This window comes from Elgaria multicarinata, chromosome 14 (genome assembly GCF_023053635.1).
Source record: "Elgaria multicarinata webbii isolate HBS135686 ecotype San Diego chromosome 14, rElgMul1.1.pri, whole genome shotgun sequence".
Taxonomy (NCBI): Eukaryota; Metazoa; Chordata; class Lepidosauria; order Squamata; family Anguidae; genus Elgaria; species Elgaria multicarinata.
In genome coordinates this window covers 17424521-17444605 of record NC_086184.1, presented here as the reverse complement: position 1 = coordinate 17444605, position 20085 = coordinate 17424521, and the positions used below count along the sequence as shown (strand labels likewise).

The 20085-nt window shown below is 44.7% G+C and overlaps 2 protein-coding genes across 4 annotated transcripts in view; both read left to right on the top strand.

Annotated features, from left to right (window-relative positions):
• Positions 1-5229, top strand: part of RANBP10 (RAN binding protein 10) — a 51036-nt gene extending 45807 nt beyond the window's left edge. For all 3 annotated transcript variants that reach the window (XM_063141001.1, XM_063141000.1, XM_063141002.1), the window contains one exon: positions 1717-5229. In XM_063141001.1, coding sequence (XP_062997071.1) covers positions 1717-1847 — 131 coding nt within the window. In that variant the 3' untranslated portion in view covers positions 1848-5229. The remainder of the gene's footprint in view (positions 1-1716) is intronic.
• Positions 5230-9315: 4086 nt separating this feature from the next.
• Positions 9316-18792, top strand: LOC134408924 (C-signal-like). The gene is made up of 6 exons (XM_063141437.1): positions 9316-9468; positions 11899-11950; positions 12952-13139; positions 15578-15736; positions 17543-17647; positions 18666-18792. The coding sequence occupies exons 1-6, from the start codon at positions 9316-9318 to the stop codon at positions 18783-18785; spliced, it is 777 nt and encodes a 258-aa protein (XP_062997507.1). The 3' UTR covers positions 18786-18792.
• The last annotated feature ends 1293 nt before the right edge of the window (positions 18793-20085 follow it).

Here is a 20085-nt window from a genome sequence, read left to right as displayed (position 1 = left end):
CAAGCGGCCCAGACTTCCTGCTGGAACCACGGGCTCAATTGAAGACGCTGACGGACCGCGGACGGAGGCAGGTAAGGGAGAGGAGGGGGGGTTACCAGGCCCTGCTGCTGTCGCCACATGGGCGACAGCGACAGCGACAGGGCCCGGTAAACCCCACTTACCTTTCCGGCGGAGCTCCGGATCGAGGCGAAGGATCCGCCTTCACCTCGATCCTCTTCGCCACGCTCCGCCGGCCCCCCAATCCTCTTCGCCTCCGCCTTAAGGGCAGGCGAAGTCCCCCACTCAGCTTCTAATTCGCCGGTCCGATTAGAAGCGGAGCACATCCCTACTTTATAGGGCCTTTGTAAAGATTTACTGGGAACAATATGGGTAGCCCTGCACAATCCAGCTAAGTGAGGGTGGCTTTTATCTCATTGGTTGCAACAGGGGAAAGCTAAAGATGTGGTTGACTTCCACATTGAAATTAGTGAATCGTAAAAGTGCTTAACTTTGCCTCGATTCATGACCAATTGATATATTTGTCATTTTTTTTGGTTGGTCTCATTGGGTTTCTGAAGAACCTTTCCCTCAATGGGACCTTTGTCCATACTAAGAGAAATAGGGACTTCCCTGTAGTCTCATAGCCACTCTGTAGCTGTGGCAGGTCATGTTCTAACAGAGCAAGACAACCTGTCCTGTTATTTTTGAGCTCTGTACGGTGGAGAGGGCCTTGTTGTCGAGTGCCAGACCTTTGGTTGTCTTTGTAGTCACACAATGAAGACAACCTCTGAGCTTTTATTATGCAAACCACAGCTAGAGCAACTATGCTTCAGCTCAAAGATGTAATCTGCATACAGGAACACAGAGCGAAGTTCCTTAGTCAGCTTTGTACGATACTAATTAGTCTACAAGAAGCTACCTTTGATAAATCCACTACGATAGGATCTTGCCATGAACTTGGCACCAGCCAACAGTACGAAACCTGAGTAGCTTTTCCAGTCCTGCCCTCAGGGAGAGTCTTCCCCTAGAGACACTTCATGTCCCAAAGTTGCTCCTCCCTCCGCACCTGATGTCTGATTCCTGGGCCTGTCACTCCCAAATCCTCTTCCACCGTAAGAAGTTGCATTCCCAAGGATGGAGGTACCTCTGGCTGGCTTTGTTCCAAGGGATTATCCGACATTTAGAAACGCTCCTTTTGGCCACTGTTACCCTGCCCTATTTCCTGCCATCTTAGTGTGCCTGTTCAGACCACACACTAAGAATGTTTAAGCATTCTTAACTGTAAATGGTACGGATTAATGTGTTGTGTGAACCATTCCTAACCATGGTGGCTAAATAACTACAGTATATGACCCTATTCAGCCATGGTTAGTACGCTAACCCTTTTGTTAGTGTGTATGTTTAAACTATGGTTATGTAGCCACCATGATTAGGATTGGTTCACACGACACGCTAAGTAAGCCACAATGTTCAGCTCAGAGTGCTTAACCACCGTGACTTATCAACGGAACGGGGCCGCTCACTGACCACTTGCTGCAAAAGGGTTAGCGGCTTAACCATGGCTGCTGAATCTGTTCCCGCGGCTTCTTGCAGTGTTTCTGCATAGATGTTGTGCCCAATCCTTAGGGCTTGGGGAGGGTTGGGAAGAGAGTGAAGGGCAGGAGGTAGTTTCTGTGAACGACCCATTCTTTGCATGTTGTAATGTGCGTCTCCCCCCCTCCCTCTTTCTCTCTGCAGAGTCTCAGAACCTGCCAAAGCAGCCCCCGCTGCTGCTCGCCCTGGGCCAGGCCTCGGAGTGCTTGCGGCTCATGGCTCGCGTGGGCCTAGGCTCCTGCTCCTTTGCCAGAGTGGATGACTATTTGCACTAGCCCCTGAGTGAGACAGAGCGACCCCTCCAGCGCTGCCGCCCTCGCCTCTCCCCGCCCTGCGTTTTCCCAACGCCCCCTCCCCTCCCACCAGCCTCCCCACACGCTGCCCAGCAGAAGGACACGTTACTGACTGAGGGGTGGGGGATCCTTGCTGCGCCTCCCTTTCTCACCTCGGAAACGGCTGGCAGGGCACCCCCGCCGTCACCGCGGCCTGCCCTGCCGCCCCCGCAGCACTCCGTGTTTTCACTGGTCATTCTGACGTAGCGCCTTCCGACTTTAGGATTTTATCTTTATTTTATTATTTTATTTCTCTGACTGAGCCACCAGTATTTATATCTGGAGAGTTTGTGCTGAGCTGGTTTCTAACGAATTTAGAGATAAATGTGTATCTGAGTTGGCGATGGCCTGTTTTTATTTTCACGTGGGGGAAACGGTTGCCCTGCATGCCGGCGGCGCAGTGTGGTTCCCCGGCTCTGGTCCTCGTAGAGGGTGAAAGGGCGTCGTGCGTTCCTTGGACTCTGCCCTGTTTTATGTCTTCCACGCCACATGACAGACAGGCTGGAGGAATCTCTGCTGAACAGATGGTCCTTGCAAAGCTTTCGTCCTGGGAAGGAGAGCCAAAGGTGCTCAGTACCTTGGTCTAGCCCAGCCTTCCCCAACCGGATGGCCTCTAGATGTGTTGAACTGCAAGTCCCAGCATCCCCAGCCAGCATGGTCAAGGTCCCCACTGGCTGGGGATAATGGGAGTTTGTAGTCCAACATCTCTGGTTGGGGAAGGTCCGGCCAGCCGTTTAATAGAATGTCCCCTGATGCTCGGAGAGAGAGGGTGTTAATTGAGCATACCCAGCCCTTTTCTAAGTACTGCAGAGAGCAAGAAGATGCTATTTGATGCATCAGTCAGAAAGAGCAAGCCACCCTGGCCCGCTGCAGTTCGATAAGCATTTCCAATCTAACACATTCATTTGGGTGGCAACTAGCATCAAACAAGTAGAGCTTGCCCCATAGAGGGTAGAGTGTCTCCCCCCTGACTGCTCCATTGTCCTGCCATTCGAATGGCATCTTCCCAATGGAATGCAAAGCCAAGGCTGTGCGTCACTCCCGTCTCTTCTGTTTGGACTAAAGGCCCTTTGCTCAGGGCTTTAGCTTTGGCTGATGGCTGCCTTTTCATGCAGTCAAATCCCCCGAGTCATTGGGTCATCCTAGCTGACAAGAAGCCCTCAATATGGTTTTGGGTAGCCAACTCATACCTCCCTTATTGCCTGTTGATCTCACATTTTATACTGATCTTTGACTCTCAGAAATTCTTATGCCAGCAGTATGAAAAATCTTATTTTTACCTGATCAATCCCTATCTAAAATGTGAAATGGAGGATATAAGCCAATATTTCTTTTCCTTTTTAAAAAAAACACAAAAATAACTACTTTTTATTCCAAGGAGTAGCCATTATTTTTATTGTTGGGCTATCCATTTCCAAACCAGTACATTGCAGAAAACTTCTAGATATTGTGGATGGAAAACCCACACATCAGCTTAACTTACATGAGGGTGTATATATGTATTTTTTGCAAAGCACATCAGGAGAAGCACGCTGTACTAAAAGCCATCCTGTCTGGGAATAGTATGCTTAATTAACTACATCATCGTTGGCATGCTGGTATATTTCAATATCTTGTCTATCTTTTAAAATGCTTTTTCTAATAAGGAAATGACAAACATATGTTTCCCATAAGTTCAACAAGCAAGGCATTTTAAAGTGGTCTTGCAGTATTGCAGAAACTTATGTAAGAGAGAGAAAGTCTTGATGAGACAAATGACAGAAGAATGTGTCAATTGAGAAGCATGGTCACATTAGAAGGAAAATGGCACCTTGGTTCGGGACTTGCAGGGATAATGGAAGGAACACACAAACACACCCCCTTGTGAAATACACATGGCGCATCTCCTGTACAAGCGCCACTGGTGGGAATGCGAGCTCTCCTAGGTAATGGAAATGCTCCTGCACAATCATCATTCATTCCAGTGCAGAGAAACTCCCTGTGGATTCCGCCTAAGCTGGGTAAAGATCCACCTTTGCTAACTGCTAAGGACATAAGGCAGCCAGTGTGTGTTTGGGGATTGAGCAGGAAGAAAACACGTTGCTTCATCCTTCGCAGAGCTGGATGGAATATCAGTGAGAAGCACTGCAAGAAAAAGTGCAAATCCTAATTCTTGACGGCGTTCCCTTTTTAATTAACTGATAGCGTTGCATAAGTGGCTGTAACTGCTCTTGGCTGCTGTTTAGATCAAAGCAAAATATCTTCTTAAGTGCCACTTGCTCAAGGAAAACACGTCCTCCTTTTTTATCCCTTTTGCCAGGTGTCAGTAATAACCAACACTGCCTGGCCATCATGATTCCCAAATGCGTTGCTTTTTCCCATTACTTTTAAAAGTTCTGTCCTGCCTTGTACCTTTCTAAGCACTCTGTACACTAGCTTATGTATTTTAAAACCAAGCAATGGAATTATAATACCATGACATTGATTCTCATCCAAGCCAGTTTAAAAACACAGAATGATTCTCCCCGCCCAACCCATCTCTAGCAGCCTCTTCAGGCAGGCATCTTAGAAGGCAAAACGCCTGTGCAAAAAAGCCGTGTCCTCACGCCAATCCCATTCCCTGTGCCGGCTGTTTTATAGTCTGTCCTTTGGCTGTTGTTGCTGTTTACAGCGCTTCACATTTTAGGATTTCATTTCTAATTCTCACCCATTCAGGACAAGTCTACAGCAAGCGGTCTGCGCTGTGCTTTGGTACAGACTTTCTCCTTGGCCCAGCCTGCTTGCTTCACTTTCCGTATCATTTCTTTCTTTTGCTTAGAGGGGCTTAATTGTGTGAATTCGATTCCCCTTTCTCCTAGCTGTGCCTGATTTTTCATTTCTTAGCTTGAGGATTCCTCCTCAATCTTTTTCTTGGATTTCTACACTTTCAGAAAGTTTTATCAGGCAGAAAACTGTGTAACCCACCTTACTAGCCTGCATTGGTGTTGCCAAGTAATTTTCTCTAAAATAACCAATTCTATTGAGTGCCCTTGACCTAAAACAATCTGCTCGCTTTGATCATACAGGCAAGTGTCTGCTCTCACGGCCTGTAGACACCACAAATATCCTTCGTCACAATTTAGGGAAACGTTCAGTGGCAGTCGGTTCACCTCATGACTCAAGAATTTCCTTATTGCAGAGCTGATGCTCAGATACAGAAAGTCTTTGAGGGTGCAGCCAAGGTGAGGCTGTTTGTATGAAAGCCTATAACAATTGCTTTAAATGAACAGACTACAGTGGGCCCATTCAGAAGACACCTTAAACCATTGCTTTAACCATGGTGGTTAAGCCAGAAAGCCGGGTTGTGTTCAGAAGACACCTTAAACCACGGCTTTATCCACAGTGAATAAGGTTTTTTTGCTTTATTCATCATGGTTAAAGCCATGGTTTAAGGTGTCTTCTGAACACAGTTCGGCTTTCTAGCTTAACCACCATGGTTAAAGCCATGGTTTAAGGTGTCTTCTGAATGGGGCCAATATAAATGCATGTAATGCAAAAAAAAAAAAAATTAAAATTGGACTCCATCTAACACTGAACTGTGAACATTTCCCCTCCTCCTTCCCCCTCAAATAAATCTACTTGGGGTGAAATATTATCTTATCCCAGATTTTCATATGTAATTAGAAAATTACAGAGTTCACAACATCTTCCCATTCCTGGACAATTGCCATATCGATGGAACATGGACTGAAAATTCCTTTGTAGATTTTGCAATGGGAAATCTCTGCAGCTCCAAAATCCCAGCAGTGTGACTGTTGATTGCTCTGTAATATAGCAGAATAATAGATTCTGTATATTATAGTCTGCATAAACTGCCTGTGTTTTGAAATCCTATGCTAAGGAATACTCCCACATCAACAGATAAAGTAGCACACCTCTCTCTCCTATAGAGCCCCCCCCCCCCCCCAATATGATTTCACTGAGGCTTTCCAAAGCCCTTCTGTAGCCTTGGCTATAGATTAGCATCTCATATTCAACCAGCCTACCTGTCATGCAGAAGGAGACCTACCAGACCATGCACTGCCTGAACTAGATCTTTGGCTCTGTAGGCCTGTTGAAAGGCAGCATAGTTAAAGGTGGCGCCTGAGGTGTGACAAGGTAAAATGTCTGTTATATCCCAGGACTAAGATCTAAAATAATCCCTTAATCCCAGAAGAAGGCATGCCTCCTGCCACTAAGAATCAATTCCTTCAAGAACCTACGGCTTTTAGTACTTGGCCAGGATTGGCTATCTGGATGCCAATAGCTAACCCTGAGGGTTTTCAAAAAACAGTTGTGGAGGGATCAATTAGGTGTGGCACGGGGGTTTGCTGACATGCCACTGGCAAGTGGGATTTGTCCACCCACAACGTTCAACAAAACCAGTTGCTGATGAAGAGTGGTCAAATCAATTCACTTTTGTATAGTGGGCTGGCGCTGCTTACAGAAGTACTCTGAAGTGTATTGGAATGAAAAATTTTAATATTTACTACAAAGTGGGAATATTTAAGGTTTTAATCTTCAGGTCAAGTAATATTTTTTTTGTTTGAATTTTGGGGTGTGTTGTGTGCTCATCTTGACTCTGCTAACAGCAACATGTTGGGTGGCTAGTGGGCTGTGATGGGATTGCATCTTCGGACTCCAGCTAGGGCAGAAAAACGAGGAAGCAACCTTAATGAAGTACAGGTCCAGTTTAATCCTTCTCCACCTTTTTCCGGTTGTTCAGAACTCAGGTAACCAGCTCTAGCATGGAATGTCGGGACACTTGTTCCATTTTTTTAATCGTATCATCCATCAACTGTACAAAATTAAAATGAAAAAACCAACAAATAAACAGGCTGAGCTAAACCTCAGCTCCACGAGGCATCGGTCATCACTTGGGGTTTTCCCCTTCGTTGAGGACGTCAACTCGATGGACATCCTGCTAAGCCATGCACATTGGTTCAGTCTCTGCTTAGTATTTGTGAGTTCAGTTATCCAACACTAGCATGAAACCTTCCAAGGGGAGGAAATTTTAACTGAAGAAAAAAAAATTAAAAAAAATGTAGTGGGAATATGGTAAAGAAACCCACGTTCTGTTGTATTTTGACAGACTTATTTTTATTAAAATATAAATCCATGTGCAATGCCCCGTGTCCTGTGTCACTGTCCTGTGCTCTTATTCTGGTGCTGCTTGTATATGTTGTCTGCTTGAAGGCCTGCAGCTCAGTGGTAAAGAAGGTGCTTTGGATGCAAAAGGTCCCGGGTTAAATTCCTGACATCTCCAGATAGACCTGGAGAAAGCTTCTGTCTGAAACCCTGAAGAACCATTGGCGCTCAATGGAAGCAATACTGGGCTGAGTAGTTGGCATAATGGCAGCTTCCTGCAGGATGTGTGTGTTTGTGTGCGAGCGTGTATCTAGGTCTGTGTTCATGGCTCTCTTGTGCCAGGGCGTGCAGGCCTGGGCAAGACTGCACTGGATTTTGTGGGGTAGTTCCTGATCTCTTAAATATGTACAGCAGCCCGCTGTGGACTGAAATGGACTGAAGACAAGCTTTAGGTCGGTGATACCTACACGAATATGAATATTTAACTTTTCACCATTAAAGATTCGAAGGTTTTAAAAAGTTCTCACAGCAGCTATTAAAGCAAAAAATAAAAATAAATCACACATCCATAAAATCTTACACACTAAAATCAAAATAAAGCAATAATATTAAAGTCTTCAGCCCCCGCCATAATTCCCATTGTGATTAAATAGACCGTCTGTCTCTTGAAATGGTTTAAGGCAGAATAAGTGGCTCAGTTCCAGCTTTCAGTAACTTGGTGTGGGTGGGAAAATGAGGTCAAGCAAGCACACTAACCAACGTTTTCATTGTAAACCAGAAGATGTTTGTTAATTAAAAAAAAGTTTATCTTGCTTGGTAATGGGCCTTATTTCCTTCATGTTTTCGTCCTAAACGTTTGGAGGTAATTAAGTTTTGCTGAGCAAAACCGAATCTTTTGCTGACTAGATTGGTGCTGAATCTAGAAACGGTGGAGCTACTGAATTGCAATTCAAAACAAACTACATTTTAAATCTTTGCATATTGATGGCAGGATATGTACCTGTATTTGATTGAAACCTGTAATTTGAAATGCATTAGCTATGAAGCACTTGACCATCATTCTTTGCTCTCAGAACACTTCAGAGCACAAAGAATCAGCAAACAAAATGTCCTCTGTTGTACCATCGTCTTTACTAGGGTCTCCTGGGAATTTGGAGTCCTGTTCTTCAACAGTCAAAGTTTTATCAGACTTTAAGCAGTAGACTGTAAGAATTAGGGCCAACAAATATCAAAGAAACTAAATGTTATACTTGCTGTTCTTTTTAAGAAATTAAATTACATTCAAAAGCTAATCCAATTATCAAAGAACACTGCTCGTTGTAATGTCACAATGAAAGGTAAAGATGTAGAATAAATTTATTAAAAGTAATCTTAGCATATCATTCATAAAATTAAAATAGCAATGAATCAATTACACCGTCGTACTGGATTTAGTTTGGGAAGAATGGGGAGGAGTCAGGTGTGAACTTGCACAGAGTCCTATATGTGACCAAATCTATCTCAGTCCCAATCAGACCTGGGATCTAAAGCGTTGGAGTAATGAGACTGCTGACAAGAGCTTTTTAAATCTTACATTGCTTTATCGATTGAACCAATAGCCTGTATAGAATTTGCACTTCAAAGCATAGGTATCATACAAGTAGAATTTGGTCCCTATCACTACAATGAGAGTTCAACTCTACTCAGTGAGACTTTGCTCCAGAGATTATGAGGTTCCAGGGTGCACATCTTCCTGATGTTGCAAGAACTCCGATTTGGGCTATTCCTAGGCCCACTTTTATATCCATTAGTCCACAGCCACTGTGTTGGTCATTGATCAACTTCCAAAAAGGTGTGGAGGGGAAAGGGATGACTCAAATTACACACAGTAGCTTAATAAGCTATGCAGGGTAGCTTATTTGTCTGATAGGGTGGGGGTTAATAGTAGCTTCTAGTGTGGGGGATCATAGTAGCTTATTAACCCATCATGGCTTAAAGTGACATCCGACTGCTGCCATTCTCTCTACTCACTCTGCCAACTCTATCAAGCTTTCATTTCTGCAGCTTCCCTTCCCCCCTTTTCTTTTTGCACTGGTGCCAAGACTTGGTTAAAAAGCAAAGGAATTTACATAATTTAGTTGGTAACATACCTTCTTTATTTGTTCATTACATTTATATACTGCCCCATAGCTGAAGCTCTCTGGGCGGTTTACAATCTGATTATCAAATTGCCGGAAGTGCAACTAGATGCTGCACTTCTACGTAACAGTGTCTCATCTAATTAGGAAACGCTCATTTGGAGCAAGTTCACAAGCAAGCAGGAGACAGATACTGTAGCCCTGGGAGAATGGCGAAAAGAGATTTCGCAGTTCACAGCGTCCTGGTGACTGGATCCAGTTCGGGAATTGGTCTAGGTCTGGTGAAGCAGTTTCTGAAGCTGCCGACTCCACCCCAGTGGATCTTTGCTACATTCCACGAAAGTGATGAAGAAAAGAACAGGGTGAGAACCAGTAATGTAGCATGAAAGAAACAGTCTGTTGCACCTGTAGCTGATGCATCTCTGACAGAAAAAATGGGTTGGAGGGAGGAGCACCAAAAGTATGTGCAAAAGGAGGGAGACGCGGGCTCTGGTGCTGGTGAGAAGATTCTTTATTTTTTATTTTTCTTGTTTAAAAGGGGTTAGGGATAGGGCTGTTTGTGAAGGTTTTTTTTTTTAAAAAAACCTTTTTAACAAGAAAATTATAAAATAATCTTACCAGCACCAGAGCCTGCATCTCCCCGCTTTTGTGCATCTCTGACAGAGCAGTTTCTTGTTGGGAAGGGAGGGAGATTTTGATTTACCATGGTGGTGGCAGAAGGTCTTACCCCAAGCATCTCCAATTAAAGGGATCTTGGACAGAAGGATAGAAAGAGCCCCCAAATAGCTCAATGGGGATTATGCTCAGGGTGTGCGGAATGCAGTGGGAGGGGACGGAATGGAGTGCCTTAGGAGAGGTCCTGGCTGGCTGCCTACAGGAACAGCTGCACTGTGGATGCACCTGTTTGCATAGACGATTGCTTGCTTCGTGAAGAATCGAAATAAACATTATTTTACGTAGGCCTTCTTTTCTATCTATGCATAGGATAGTGCCTTAATAGAAAAATGGGGTTTATTATGTTTCAAATAGGACATTTCAAGATTCTGGATGTCCCTTTGGTGGTTATATATAGTTCATGGAGTTACATAGTGTCTATTTTATATGTTTAATAAGTTATTTTATGTATTTCTGCGTGCGTACACGTGTGTTAATTTTCTGTAAAAACAACAACATCCAAATAAACAGCAGACAACCTTGCTGTGGTGCAAAACCTCATGGCCCCCGAGTCAAAACTGGCCTGTGTGGGAGTCCCCATCCAGGCCTCCTGCATTCCCCAAATGGCCTCACTCCTTTCCCCTGACAGCTGATAAGTTGGTGATTTCCCAGCTTTCTCTTGGCAATTTTCCTCATTGGAAATGTTTCTCCTGAGGCTTAATTACTGTCTGTAAGGACTGTAAGCTAAAATAGGCTGCAAATTTGGTATTTTGGCCTTGTCCCCCTCTGCCTATTGTTTTGCCTTCAGCTCTGCCCACAGCGCTCAAATGTGCCCCCTGAGAGTGTCTCAGAAATTGAGTTCAGCCCTCACATTGAAAGAGGTTCTGCAGTACTTAATATGAGTATTAAGTCCAGTTTAATAAGAGTCCAGCTAGTGCTCTGTTCATAGTAAGGACACTGTCCCGAGTACCCTAGCTTCTGTTTCCTTTACACTGTACCCTTGGTGAGCCTAAAACACGGCAAGAGTATCAATGCTTATACTGTGTTCTCTAGAGCAAATGGACCTACACAGCTATAAAACCCTTGTGGGTGGCTGCAAAAAGGCCGGTTCCAATGGGGAGCTGTGTGACCGAAGGAGAAGGTCATGCAACAGCAGGGCATAGCACAGCCGTAGGGAAGATGGAGAGCTTTCAGACTCCTTATCCACGTCCCCTTGAACAAAGCTTTGTGTTCATCTCTGATGTTGCACTCACTCCGTTGATCGTATAGCAGAGGGAGTTCTTCCAGCTGAGGGACTCTAGCTACCACTGCCAAGGCCACAGGTGGAGGGGGGCTTTCCCTGAGAGTGGGGGCCCCTCTCCTTTCTTCCTCACCCCGCTGGTCAAGCAGCAAAGCCCATCCACCTTCCAAGCAAGGACTCATCAGGCAAATCATCAGGTAGGCAAATTCCGACAGACTCACTGGGACCCGGAATTGGATATGTCTTATCACTGGTTGGTGGCCCACTGAGGATGGAGGCAGAAAAGCAGAGTACGAAAGTTCTTGAGGAGATCTCCTTATGGGCAGCACTGCTCCCACACACCAAAGGTAAAACCACTTCTGACTGCGAGTGCTCTGGTCTAGCAAAATTCCCAGTGCAGGTCCACGTTGCTCACTCACCCACGTAGTCCATGTTCCCTCCAGCGCTTCTGCAGTGAACTGCTGCAGCTAGCCAATTGCATTGCTCTTTGCATCTTCGGCTTCTTTCCCACCATTGCTAATTGGCTGACTGCTTTCCCAACCCCGACCCCCACCCTGCACCTTACAGCTGATGAGGTCTCCTAGCGCCCCAGCCCCGAAACCTTGTCCAATAGCCCAGATCTCAACAGACAGCACACTGCTAAAGCAAACAACAAGGCAAAGGGAGAGAGAGAGCCCCTTGCTACGAGGGAGCAGCTGCAAAAAATGGGAGACAGAGGTGATAGCAGCAACGGGGAAAGCAAGAGGCTCAGACCCACACTTGAAGTGCTTCACAGTGGCCAAGCCTTGCAGAGAAGAACACTGTTCTAGCTAGAGGCTGCACCTTGTGAGCATGTATAACACACCACTGCTGCCTAATTTCAACTGGATCAAGGAAAAAATACGTTTCTCTTTTACAGGAAATAAATAACTTGGTATCCCAAAACTCAAATCTGGTGTTGCTGTACTTAGGTAGGTATCAAGCTCTGTGCGTTCTCAGCTTTCTTCCTATGATTGTCAGCAGTTCTTGTGACTCGTGCAGAAATGCACCCAAGTGTGGAGCCGTAGCCAGAACCAGTGCAACGTCTTGATTTAGAAAGGCTGCAGAAGAACCAAGCAAATAAAGATCCATTAACACACAGCTGAACATAGCAAAACAACAAACACATCCCTGGAAATGTTGGAAACATCTTAACGTTCAATATATCACTTGGCAAAGATATTTTGCATCAGGAGAAAAGGCAGGGGAATCGTTAGCCTATAAATTAGAACAACGAGAATATGTTCATTATTGTGAAGTCCTATTTTTCGCAAAATCCCTGTGCAAAGGAACTTTATGGGAAGGCCTTGAAAGGCCTTCGGCTGCTGTGGTGTCTTGTCATGGAAGCCCTGCCTTTGCGTAGTCTTAGATTGCCTAAAGAACAAAGCACTTTAAATTTCAAAGGGCTTCCTTTTGATCCCAGTGATTGTGTCATGTTTTTAATTTCAACAGCCTTGTTTATGGGCAGTTCCTCCTCTGCGTTCCCTGCTGACACTCAAAGGCTCAGTGGACACCTTGCTTCCGGGAAGCATTTGTTTCTTCAGGCGTGGTAGTTGCCACATTGTCTAATAGAACTCATGACTGAAGGTGTCAAGCAGGTTCACCCACAAGAACTCTCTTGTCTTGCCAGTCTTCCGAGGTTTCAGAAACCAGAGCCTGCCCAGTTTCAAATGGAGAAACGTGGTCTCTGCACTTTCTTTTTTGTAATGCATTAATTATCTGAACATTGCACATTTTGTTGTCGTTATCTTGAATTGTTCTGTTGGGTCACTTGTTGTTTTTTGGCTATAACCGGCATTTGGTTGCCTAATAAATTGAGCATGGAGTTTAAAATGGGCGTTTAGAACAAACAAACAAACAACAGGCCACCCTGCCTTCCCCACTCCAACCCCAAGATCTAAAGTATACTGAAAATGATGCTCTCCTTCTACAGATGTCACTGATCGCAAGAGCATCGTGGCAGCTGCGGAGGAAGTGCAAAAGTATGTTGGAGAATGTGGGCTGACCCTCCTGATGAACAATGCTGGCATTTTGATTAACGCCACCCTGCAGGAAGAAACTGCAAAGAACATGGCGGCTGAATATGCCATCAATACTATTGGGCCGCTACAAGTGAGCCAGGTAAGCTCTTCCTTCTCATGTGGCTGGAGAGCCCCTTTGAATACTCCTCAATTTCTCTGGTAGGAGTTTTGACAGCCTGGCATTTCAATGGAAGAAGCATCAAGGGTACATCCAGCAAACTTCTCATGATGGGGCAGTATTGTGCTGGGCCCACGCTGCTGTGGGACAACATGTTCACGTGTCTACAGGCACTCCGGGATGCCTAATGTACACAAACACAGGGCAGCAGTCCCTCTGAAGAATGTCGCACTGGATATTTTCTAGCATTGTCGGGAGAGACACAGGCAGAATGCAATTCCGTTGATTCTCCTTTATTTCTCATCGGCTTTTGATACTAGCAACCATTCTGTCTTAGTAGACCGACAGTATTAGAGTGGTTCCATTTGTACGACAAGTTTAGTTTCGGAAAATAGCAGTTGTGGAGGTGCGGAACTGTTGTCTGGACTCAGTAATGAGATAGTTGAGGGCTAATAAATTGTAGCTGGATCCTGACAAGATTGAGGCACCGTCAGGAGAGAGACAGGGGGAATGCAACTTCTTTGTGTTGGTATTCAGCTTGCAATGCCATCTGGTGGGAAATAATAATAATAATAATAATAATAATAATAATAATACATTTATTTGTTACCCACCTCTCCCTCTGGATCGAGGTGGGGTACAACACAGATTCAAACACCATAAAATGCGTATAACTGATTAAAACATTTAAAACTAATACATTATTAAAAGCAGCACATTATTAAAAAGGCATCTTAAAATTTGTCTGATGCCATAGGTGTTCCTTTTTGTGCATGTGTGCGCGCGGAACTTTTTAAAAATTTGTACTGACATTTTAAAACAAACTTATTTTTTTTAGCTTTAGCTTTAAGTTTATATTGTAGTATCTGGTTGGAATAGCTGCATGCTGGCCAATTTTTAAAAGACTATAGATTGTTTTAATTGTATTATTTTGTATGGTATTGGTTTTTAAGTTGTTTTATGTACTACCGCCCTGAAATCCTTTTTGGGACGGTTTTCAAAAAGCTTATAATCATGTTTTAAAAAATAAATATTACCATTATTTATTTCATTTCTATACCGCTGAATAGACAAAGCTCTCTGGGCTGTTTAGAAAAATTACAAACCACAAATACAAGGTAATCAAACAAAGTCTAACATTTTTAACATACAAAACTTATAAAACAATTTCAAATAAGTAAAATAACTGACAACTTCACATTCTTTATCAGGAAACTGCTACCCAGTTCCTTCGAATGCCTTCCTTCATCTTGAAAACATTGGTGAACATTTCATGCAGAGTAATAGCGGAGTCTGCTAGGAGTGTCTTTGGCAGATGAGAGAGAAACAGGGTTGATCATATTTGGCGCTCTAGGGGAACCTGGACTGTCTACTTTCATTCTCACATTATCAGTCTTTATAGGAGCTAAAATAATACACCATTTGCATGATTTGAACTGTACAAATGGACTTTTGGGACTGCACATTTGCACAGCTGGAATCCCCAAAGCAGTCTTCTGTTGTTCATTAACTCGAACAAATTCCCCCTTACCCATTTTAGCTGTCGTGTCTATACTATCAACTTTGCTATCCTTCTGATAGGTCTCTTTGGCATGGAATCTGGAGCCGCTGTTCGACAGTAGCTTTGGCCCTCCTTGGAGAGACATTTTCAGAAGGTGGTGCTGCACGTCTCTTCCTTGACACTCTGGTCATTGGCCTACGGTGTCCCTCAGGTTTTCATGTTGTCCTCATGCTATTTAACACATATATGAAATGGCTGGTAGAGATTATCCAGAGTTTTGGATTTGGTCACACCAATATGCTGATGATGCCCAACCATATCTCTCCTTTCCATCTAAATCCAAGGAAGCTGTTCTAGCTCTAAATCACTGTCTGATGCGCATAATGGAGTGGATGAGGATGAACAAATTAAAACTTAATCAGGGCAAAACAGAGATGATCCTGGTTCTATTTAAATTTACTCTTTGAATGTTGATTCTTTTGACTGAGTAATAAATTAAATAGAAATAACTCCTGTCCTCGGAGCAAATGTGATATAGGTCAGGGATGGTTAAGCCTCCAGGGAAAATTGGAGTGCAGCTCCCATAATACCTCATTATTGGCTATGGTTTCTAGGACTGATGGGAGTTGCAGTCCAACTTCTTTGGAGGCCCACCTTTTCCTCTTCTCTGCTGTAGGCACTGTTTGGACATTTTGTACCAAAGAAGTTCACAGAAAGTCCTCTGTGGAAGGAGAAAACCCACAATTCTGCTCTCAAAAGTGCTGAAACCACAAGCCACACTATTTCCCCCGCCTTGATGCAGCCAGTCCTGACTCTTTTCACTTTGACATCATTGGCATTACAAAGATGCACTCCATGGTCATATTCCACTGTTTATTATTTATTTTATTTATTATTATTACATTTCAATCTCCCCAAGGTGTTTCTGCCCCTGCTGGAAATGGCAGCGGAGAGAAGTCCCCAGCAGGGCCTGAGCTGCAGCAAGGCAGCCATTATCAATACATGCAGCAGTGCAGGTTCCCTCGAACTCGTGGCATTTTTTGACGTTGGTGAGATGGTTGGCTACCGCTGCAGTAAGGTACGTCAAGAGTTACTGATTTCTGTTGATGTTTGGCATGAATATGGTCTGAGAGCTGTGGGGGCTGATGGCTCCAATGTTAGCAGAGCCAGTGAATCCGCTCCGGATTTCAATCAGTGCAAAACAGGTTCATCACCTTGGATAATTCCTTTAGAGGTTCTGACTGAAACCTGGATCGGATTCATAGCCCCACTGACATCAGAACCACTAGCTTCCACTGCTCAAGGGTATTTCTAATTTTTCTACTTTTTTCCTTTCCTCCTCCTCCTCCTCCTCCTCCTCCTTGCTCTAACCTATCAGGAATCTAGAAGCAGCTGTAAACCATGGAATGGCAGTGCTACGTAATGTGCTTCTTAGACCCGTGTGCAAATTTGCACACGTTCTAACGAGACTTACACCCACTTATCAGGAATCTTTTGACATTGGCAATAGAGCGTCTGTGGCTCTGTAAGGCTATTCTTATTCATGAAATCTACACGACTGAAGAGGATAACGCCACAATGGCACATTTATTGAGGTTGAAACAGATACAAATGCACAAGCTCGTTTTGGGGCAATTAGCTGAGCAAGTAGAGGCTTAGACGTAGTTTCAAGACTGAAAAATAGACTTCCTGAGACTTAAGAGCATACACACACAGAGCAGGGGAAAGAATAGTGGGAATCTTTAAAGGCAATATACCTTTCCTTGGGCTGGAGCCCTTTCCTGTAGACATGAACTGGGGAGCGTTGCAACTCCTGGTCTCAGGTGAAGAAGAAAAGAATACAGGGAGGCAAAGCACTCACCATGGCAGCTTGCTCTCACAAGCAGGATTCATTAGTATAGCCCTGTGCTGAGAAAGAGCTTTCTCCAAAACCTGAGGTTTTTTTTATATGATTTAAAGAAAAGCAGTGACATCACTGCTCATAAAGACTGGAAATGATGCTACTTGCTATGGGAGAGAGACATAACAAAAGAGGGTGATTGGGAATGATGGCTGTACTTGCTGAAACATCCTCTTTACAAAAGAGGACTTTACACAATAATGAATGCTTTAAAGACATGTGTTTAGGCTGGAGTTCAGCAACACTGCGGCATTAGCATGTGCATCACTGGTTATCACTCTTGCCATCCAGCATTCATATTCTGCTTAATTTTCCCCCCACCTTTGTCTCCGGGGAATGCATTTGAAGAAGTCTATCAGAAAATGATTACTTGATCTATCTTTGTGTGAATACTCTCAGTCTCATTCCTGCTGCAGGTGGGGTTTGGGCTGCTTCTGTGGAATCAGTACTGCTCACAGAAGCTACTTTGTAACAGCGGGATGGGGGAAGAGAAAAGAAATGTCAATGATGTGCTTCCTCACATGAAGTAACGCACTTCGCTCTCTAAAATGGGCCCTGTAAGGTCATTTAAATCTAAAATTACCTAGCTGCACCACTGGATAGCAGGGACACGTTCATCTCTTTTTCCTCACTCCACCCCCTCTCACTGCTCCCCAGTTTCTTTACTAGCCAGACGGCTGGGCACTTTCATGACCTTACACACACATACATACGCAGACACACAAACGCACACACACCAAGAAGTTCACAAGATTCGATGGTGATAATGTAGCTCTCGTATCCCTAACACTTGATTCCAGGTTCTTGCATTTCCCTTCTTCCTTCCAGGCTATTAGATCTTGTGTCAGGAACTCTGTAGTGATGTTTCCTGCTCCTTACAGACCTCCGTGCCTCCCTTTCTTTTCTTATCCCACTCATAGAACGATATCCAGTGTCCTTTCCTTTGCTGATTTATCTGAGGCCCCAAATGTTCTCTCCCTGTAGGCTGCTTTAAGCATGCTGACCAGGTGTCAGTCACTGGAATACCCAGACTACGGGATTCTGTGTGCTTGCATCCATCCTGGCTATGTGAAGACTAATCTAACAGAGGTAACTGCTTTAGCCTGTAAGCAAACAGTGGTTGGCTGTATTCATTTTATGTCATTTATTTAAAATATTAGTATATTGCTTCACATCCAAAAGTTTTTGGAGCGGCGGACAGCAGACAGGGCTTCTGAGCTTCCCCCTCAAATCTCGGCAGGGAAGCTGGTGGGGGTGGGGAGGGGGAGCGGGGCCTGCAAAAAAAGCAGGTTGTGGTGCATGCAGTTCATAGGCCTGGCATGGTCCAACGCTGCTTAAGCAATCAGGGTGTGAGGGGAAAGCCAAGGGGAACTAACAGTAATGCACCTTCCAACAATTTGTAGATATGGGGATGGAGGAATGGTGATCTCGAAGAAGGAAGTTGAACGTGTGCAGTCCAAAGCGGAATCTCCATGCCTGCACTGAAGGGAAGATGTGATTCCCTGAGAAACTGAATTGCAGAAACGTAGCATAAAAACAGGGTTGGTTCAGGGTTAAGACTCCCAGAGTGGTGCTTGGATGAGCAAAACTGCAAGGCAGGCAGGTGTCTGCTTGCTGGCTTTGTGAATAACCTTGATGAACTGGGATAGGCCTCAGGCCAGGGCCAGCCCTAGATTTTTTGCTTCCTGAGGAAAAGAACAAGATGGCGCCCACCTCGCCATTCCGTATACAGAAGCTGACTGGACTGGTGCTTTATGCAATGGCATTCTTCAATACACCTGAGGCAGCAGGCTATTTAAGGGGCTTCTGAACAGGCCATGTGGCATACTCTGCTCTGCCTTTCAACACAGGGAAACGCCTGGGGGCCTGCCTCCCAGCATCTTGATTAGGCCCTAATGGGAGGGCCATCCCTGCCTGAGGTCTTGGAGGTAGCTATTCCCTTTCAGTAGGATCACTTGGTGGACTCAATATATACAGCCGCCTGTAATGCAGGGGACTGTCATGTTACAGCCAGGGCATCCAACTGCACGTAGCCCTTGGTCTTCTACTTGTGTGTCTTTGACTTGTCAGCTGTGGCTCTTTCCTAACTTATGTGGCTCTTTTTCAGTGGCAGGGGGAGCAGAGTGTGGAACAAAGCACCCGAGGTATCATCAAGGTGCTCTCCACACTTTCTGAAGAAGATAACGGTTCCTTTTTAGACTGGGAAGGACACAGAGTTCCCTGGTGAAGCGTTTGCCTCCTGATGCCACGGGGCATCTGCCTACAGAGATGCCTCCTGATGCCACTGCCTACAGAGTCTCCAATAAACTAATAAAGTACCCAAGTTACTAAAAAAAAGTTCCTGCTTTTTCTTTTCTTCACAAAGTTTCAGGCAAACCCTGTGCATATTAAGGGAGAGAAATGTGGCAGGACACTGAAAACCAAGACATGCAGCATTGCATGGCACCACTAGCCTGGTCCCCAGAGGCAACAAATAATTACATGCAGGCGAGTACATCCAGATTAGAAGCTAAGCAGGCTGCCAGGGGAAGGAGCAGCTGTCCTGCCCTTGCTAACCACAGCCATGGAGCAGGCTGCTGCAGGTGGGACAGGACTCTCCATCCCTACTCGCTCAACGCCCAGCAGGCTACGAAACTGTTTCTGCAGGCTAGTAACTTTTGGTGGCTTTACGTAAAAAGCTGACTTAATACGTTCCCTAACGGCACTGCACGTTCAGCTAATTACATTTTCATCCCTCCATTTTCCCAATTAACCCTGGGCAATATCCCCTACTCTTTGCTTCTTAAATTCTCTCAACAGCCTTGTAAAGTTGGTTACGCTGAGATTGGCTCAGGGTCACTGTGGCGTTACCCACATTTCTATTCCCTTAGGTATGTCTGCCTGTGTATGTCCAGAGGGTGTGGAGTGTTGGACTGAGAGGGTGTGGCTGGTGATGCTGTGGAAAGGGGGGGAGTCTATATATGGGGCAGCTGAGGGGTCTGAGGGGTTCGGTTGGTGATTGGGGGGGCAGATGTGTTTAGCTGAGTGATTTCTTGGCAGGAGTTGTGTGAGGAGTGAGTGAAAAGAAGATCATAGGGACTAAGGATTGTTATGATTAGATTTGTTACTACCAGTATTCTTAAGAATTGGCAGGAGTTGATTAGAATTTGAAGGAACTAAGAACTGTAAGCAACAACAAACATTTTCTTTATTTTGCTGCCATAAAACCATGTGTCAGTTTAGCTGTGCCTCCTGCTCTAGTGGTTCATAAATAAACACTTTACATTAAACCTTCAGCCTGCTATATTCACAGAAAAGCCTTCTCCAAATCTTACCTTTTCCCTCTGCTATAAGGGAAAGGTTATACTTTTCTTTTTAGCTCTTCCTCTGGTATTTAAATGGTGGTGCTTAGCGTGAGGGAGGTGTGCACGTCAAAGCCTTGTGTGTGAGGTGCTGGTGGTCGCAGTCACCCTACAAGGATTTAAATTAGAAAATCTCCATTTGCTCTCTCCACTACACCACACTGCCCCCTCCAGGTTCCTTGTCTT